Raw genomic sequence first — 6,150 nt, forward strand, 5'->3', positions numbered from 1 at the left:
TTAATTGTTTTTAAACTCTAAATCAATAAACTCTAATACCTTTTTATATAAAAAATAATTAAAAATATCCTAAAGGGCTTAAACCCTAATATTCTATACGATATCTTAAATAATATAGAGTATAAATTATAAAGTATATAGAATTTAGTGTATATATTATAGAGTATAAATACTATATTAATTTTATTTATTCATTATACTAATTTTATTTCATAATATTTACCTTCAGCGCGCATTATATTTATCTTATATCACATGAAACTTACTATATAATTTGGTTTATTCAATACTTTTTATCAATGTAGTAAATAATATTTTAAATAAACATATAGTAAAGTTTCATTCAAAATTTTCGTATTTTTATAGTAATTTTCATCATTTTCGTTTAATTTTTGTCGAAATTTAAAAATTTTCGAAATTTCCGTCGAAATTTCTTCGAAACCGAAATTTTATTCCTTGGGTAAAAGTAACTTTTTTTTAACTAACAAACAAAAAAGCTTCAACTCTTCACGGAATTTAACGGAATTTACATTATTCTCTTTTCTGAGTTCTCAATCGTAAGTTCATAACTTAAAAATTAAAAAAATTAATAGTAATAATAATAAAAGAAGCAACAATGAAAACCAAAACTTTGGGGTCGTATGGCGAAGGAGGAGACTCCATTTAAAAGACATAAAATCTCTACCACTTGGGGACTTCACGCAAACTTCTTCGGTTGTTTTCTCTATCTCTATTTTTGGGTCCTTTAGATCTGAAATTTTCATTCAAAAGTTTTGGATAAACAGAAGTTTGATCCCAACTCCGAGCAATTGATTCGCGCCAATCTCTTATTGTCGCGCACCCATTTTTTTGTAGAACATAAAAACGAAGATTATTGCAAATTTGTATGATATTTTTTTTTGTATAGTATTCATGTATAAAGGAGAGAGCTTTTGATTGTGGCATGTGAACCTAATAATGGGTTCCCGTAAACGAACAAAGTCTTCTTCTTCTTCTTCCTCTTCGTCCTCTCAACATACTGGCATTTCGATCTCAGGCAAGTGCTTCAATTTCTCTAATTTTCTCATTCATTATGTTTTTATTTTTTATTTTTTGGAATTCATGACCCTCTAATTCGATAACCCAGAGTTTGTTTTTAATCTGAATTTCATGTTTATTGAATCATTCAGTTTTCATTGATGCAAAGCTTATTGGAAACGAACTTAGGTCTCAAAAGTTTGGATATTTTGGAAAAAGTTGAATTTTTCGTTTTAATTTGAATTAATTTAGGTGGGAATTTGGTGATAACTGGATTTTAGGCCAAATAGAAAATTGAAGTAGAACATTTTAGGCTAAAAGGGCATTAGGCAAACAATTCTATTAGGTGACATAGGGGCTAAACTATGGAGATTAATTTCGTAAGCTATCCAAATACTGGTTTGAAATAATGAGAATCCTTTTGCTTTTCACAATTGGGTTGGGTATTTCTGCTTTTTTTGTGTAGTCATGCTTGACATGCTGTAATTCTATCATTTCGAGACTTACTGAGCTTTGTGAGTGTGTTTAGTTTAGTAGTTGCCGATAAAACATGGTGCAAAATGTTTTTTCTTTTAGTTCAGATAAGTAATATTTTCCAATTCAGGTTTTCCTGTTGTTTTTCAGTTAAAAAGTTTCCATATTGGAGATATGTGCACCAAAATATCTACCTTTGATGGCCATTCAACTTATATACTTACACTTTCAAATGTTGCAGTTCCCCTCTATCTTTCTCTCTCTCCCTCTCTCTGATAAATTTTGTAACTTTCATTTTTGTTAGAGTATAGAACTACACCTGTAAAATTATTTTTCCTTTTGTCTTTTGTGTGCATGCTTTGTCAGCAAAGTGCCAATATTATCTGAGATTAGTTCTGCATAAATTAGAAAGAAAAAGAAAACAAATTATATGTGATCGCACTCTAACAGACATTGGACACTTTAGGGTCGTATCCGTATCAAATACATTTTGCTGATTAAATTGCATAATTTTGCAGGACTCCGTGAGAAGCATCAGGAGGAACTAGAAAACTTGACACTAACAACACAACCCTTCAAAACATTGAAGTTTTTCGTTTTGGCTGTAGTTCAATATGTTAAGAGTTCAATATTATATTTGTTGGGAAAAGGTGGTTGGCTTATGCTTTTGAGTAGTGTTATATCGTGTCTTGGAATTCTTCTAATGACCGTTGATGGCTCTCATGAGAAGGTATTATTCTTTGTACATTATCTTAGTGATTTCATATTTCATAACATGTTATGTTCTTTGTAGGTTATCTTTGTTTTGTTTAAATGCTTCTTGGGAATTTTGAATACAAGTTAATGCCAAGTTTTTGCAGCACATTGAGGAACTTCTCAAATATTTCGAGTTTGGGTTATGGTGGATGGCCCTTGGAGTTGCATCTTCGATTGGTCTCGGTAAGCAATATGAAAAATATGAATCCTTGTTCCTGCTTCAGACTTTCTGATGGTGCCAGTAATTTAAACATGGAAAAAGTATTTTCCAATTGTCATGGCATTTATGTTTGGAACTTGAAAGAGCATCTCTTCCCATATTTGTTTTACAATACTTAGCAGCATCTTGCCCGGCATGCATTGGCTTAATCTTCTTGATATATCAAGAAGGAAGTGTAATATCATATTCTTTTGTTTATGCAGGATCTGGTTTGCACACGTTTGTCCTATATCTGGGTCCTCATATTGCATTCTTTACTATAAAAGCAATGCAGTGTGGTCGAGTTGATTTAAAAAGCGCTCCATATGATACAATACAGCTAAAAAGAGGTCCTTCATGGCTTGACAAGGACTGCTCTGAATTTGGACCCCCATTGTTTTCATCATTACATGGTTTGCGGGTTCCGCTTAGCAGCATATTACCACAAGTCCAGTTAGAGGCTGTTTTATGGGGTGTTGGGACTGCAATTGGAGAGCTTCCTCCATATTTTATCTCAAGAGCAGGTAAGCAGAACAAATCGTAGGCTGATAAACTCTCATATAACTAAGATTTCTGTGTTAAGTATTTAACCTCAAGGGCAGGTATGCACATCCATTTATTGCTTGTATGAGGAATTCATTTGAGAAAGAGAGAGAGAGAGAGAGAGAGAGAGAGAGAGAGAGAGAGAGAGAGAGAGAGAGAGAGAGAGAGAGAGAGAGAGAGAGAGAGAGAGAGAGAGAGAGAGAGAGAGAGAGAGAGATTGCTTTTTCTCTTTTGAGTTTAAGTATTGTAAACATAATAGGATCAAACAAAATATTTACTCTGGGATCTTGGCAACATAGTTTATCTCCTAACTTGTATTTAGAGTTACCTCAGCCTCATTCATCCAAGGATTCTCTGAAGCCTTTGAATATTTTGTGTGACTTAATAAAATTGAATTCACAGATTTTTGTTTCTAAAACTACTTTAGTTTGATATTTTGTTTACCATAAATTGATTATCAACTGTCGATATCTTTATATTTTAATTATTTGTTAAACTTTTGTGGCTCAACATGTTGGTACGTATTGCCGGCACACTTCTTAACAAGTGTTTCACAGGACACTATTAGTCACTCCAGGCACAGGTTCAAGACCAGTGCTGGTTCCCACAAAGTGGGATCTTAGAAATAATGTTTTGGAGATTCAATTTGAAGCTGTTTACTCTCACCAGTTTTGAGGACTGGAGTACATTTCATCCAGATCCCATTCTTTTGAAATTTACTCTATCTTTGTTGAACTGATGAGGTGAAAGCTTGAGTGTACAGTGGTTGGTTATTGATGGGAGATTTCAAGCATATTTAGTTGGGGTTCTACTTGTAATGTGTTTTCTGCATGGGTAAATGTTAGTTCTGAAGAAAAGGGCACCTGTTTCAGACGAGATCTGAAATATTTCACGCACGTTTATTGTAAATGAAGTAGCATGAGTTATTCTGTACTTCTTTTTAGATATATAGCAAGATCTACGTGATTTATATGTTTAATTCTGATCTTTTGTTTTACTGCTTTTTGTAGCAAGCTTATCCGGTAACAAAATGGATGCCATGGAAGAATTGGATGCCTCCTCAGATGAAGAAAAAGGTTTCATAGCTACTCATCTAAACCAAATCAAACGCTGGCTTCTATCCCACTCGCAACAATTGAACTTCTTTACGATCTTAGTGCTTGCTTCGGTTAGTTTGAAAGTCTTCCTTCTTTGTTACTAGAGCGGCCATTTCACAAAATATAATTGCTAGTTTCATCTCTGAGTGACCTTTTATGCTTTGCCATATGATTTTTATCATTTCCCCTTTATTACAGATAATCGTTGTTTCCTATTCAATATTACACGCGAACATTTGTGTGTGTGTGTGATGCTGTATGCTGACACATCAATGAATTTTGGATTTGCATTACCATTCAGTAGTTGCATGAATCAACATTAGTCTTTTAGATCCAGCTTTAAGTCTGAGGTTCATTAAAGTTGGTGTTCATGTCTATTTGTACAGTCAGACTTATTTTTATTTGTGTCTGATGTCAGAAAGCAACAATTGTTATGCTTATCCCAAAAATGTGTTCATTACTATTTTCATTGTAACCTGCCAGTTAACTAGGTTACTTTTCAGGTGCCAAATCCTCTTTTCGACCTGGCTGGCATTATGTGTGGACAATTTGGGATTTCATTTTGGAAATTTTTTCTTGCAACAGTGATTGGAAAGGCAATTATTAAAACTCATCTACAGGTTTGTTTAGTTGCTGTTCTTCCATTTTTTTTTCCATGTTTTGGTGCCCTTACTTTGAATAAAATATTGATAATATACTTTGTTTTGGCTTTGCCAAGTGTTCTCCATTGACTTCCGATTTGGTTATTGTTTGTTTATGTTCTATTTTATGCAGACAGTTTTCATCATCTCAGTTTGCAACAATCAACTTCTTAATTGGATAGAGAATGAATTGATTTGGGTTTTCAGTCTCATACCTGGTTTTGCTGCTGTCCTGCCCAACCTCATTGCCAAAATTGATGCAGCAAGAGATAAGTATCTGACAGTTACTCCTACTGTGTCCTCAGATATCAAGGTACCTCTGCTGTTCATAAGGCATCCTTGTTGTACATTGGCTTTTTAAATTCTTGTAGTGTGGATTTTGATATCAGGTACTGGGTTTATTTCAATTTGTCTAATTTTAAATCCTTTCCTCTCCAGGTGAAAAGGTGGGATTTCTCAGTTGCATCAATTTGGAACAGCTTGGTGTGGCTTATGCTGTTGAACTTCTTTGTCAAGATTGTTACTTCAACTGCTCAGAGTTATCTGAAGAAACAGCAGGAAAAGGAGCTTGCTTCGTCGAGAAAGAAATCATAGAACATGACACAGTGACATGATGTTCGACTGTGTCCCTTAACTAGGTGGTACTGCTTTTTTTTTTTTTTTTTTTTTTCTTTCTTCTTTTCTCCTATTCTGTTTTTACAAGTAGAATTAATGGAAATTCCTAGAGACAGCTCTTTCGAAAGGCACCATTGGTCTCTCCCCAAAATACTCTGTGCATCAGAAGTCCTTGTTAGAAGCTTGTATAGGATCGCAAATACAATGGAAAACTCTAGAAATTGCAGGTTTGTTATTGTGTAATTTTGGGGGAAGCATTGTTTGGGTTAGTTTTTTCACCCATTTGTCAACTAATGTTGAAATTTAGAAATTGGAATCTTATTATTCTTTGCAATGCAATGCAAGACAAGGTTACATCATGGAGATTCAATACATTTCAGTATTAATGCTCTGTCTCTCTGTTTCTCTCCGTTTCTCTCTGTCTCTCTCTGTCTCTCTTATCTCTCATTATTAATGCACACAGTAGATTTCACTAATGATTACCAGAAAAAAACGGTATATTTAAAGTCTCTTATTAAACTTGAAAACTAGAATAAATTAAAAAAAAAAAAACTTGAAAAATAGAAAAGTGTTATACCAAAAAAGTAGAAAAATGTTAGGACAATAGTGTCTTTTTATGAACAAAAGCTATCTTTATGAGAACAAAATAATATTTCACTTCACCCATTCTTGCAAAATTATCTCTCTTTTATCCAGTAGAATATCATATTTAATGGTAGATACTAGGTAGGATAAGTTAAGATTAGAATATGTCTACAGTTTAATTTTCTTTAATATAATTTAAAAATGGTTCCCGCTAAAAATATTT

General features: G+C 33.3%; 1 protein-coding gene across 1 annotated transcript; it reads left to right on the forward strand.

Moving 5' to 3' along the window:
• Positions 1-621: 621 nt before the first annotated feature.
• On the forward strand, positions 622-5,701 carry KMS1 (SNARE associated Golgi protein family). Its single transcript, XM_086231921.1, has 8 exons — positions 622-1,036; positions 2,010-2,221; positions 2,352-2,430; positions 2,671-2,970; positions 4,000-4,157; positions 4,590-4,706; positions 4,861-5,040; positions 5,166-5,701. Exons 1-8 carry the CDS (start codon positions 958-960, stop codon positions 5,319-5,321), a joined length of 1,281 nt encoding a protein of 426 aa, XP_086088047.1. The 5' UTR covers positions 622-957; the 3' UTR covers positions 5,322-5,701.
• The last annotated feature ends 449 nt before the right edge of the window (positions 5,702-6,150 follow it).

This window comes from Dryas octopetala, chromosome 2, assembly GCF_963921425.1.
Source record: "Dryas octopetala chromosome 2, drDryOcto1.1, whole genome shotgun sequence".
In the NCBI taxonomy this organism is placed as follows: domain Eukaryota; kingdom Viridiplantae; phylum Streptophyta; class Magnoliopsida; order Rosales; family Rosaceae; genus Dryas; species Dryas octopetala.

Coding starts and splice junctions, on each gene's coding strand:
- KMS1 (XM_086231921.1), top strand. CDS start 958: ATGGGTTCCCGTAAACGAACAAAGTCTTCTTCTTCTTCTTCCTCTTCG. Junction 1,037..2,009: donor TACTGGCATTTCGATCTCAG/GCAAGTGCTTCA, acceptor ATAATTTTGCAG/GACTCCGTGAGAAGCATCAG. Junction 4,158..4,589: donor CGATCTTAGTGCTTGCTTCG/GTTAGTTTGAAA, acceptor GTTACTTTTCAG/GTGCCAAATCCTCTTTTCGA.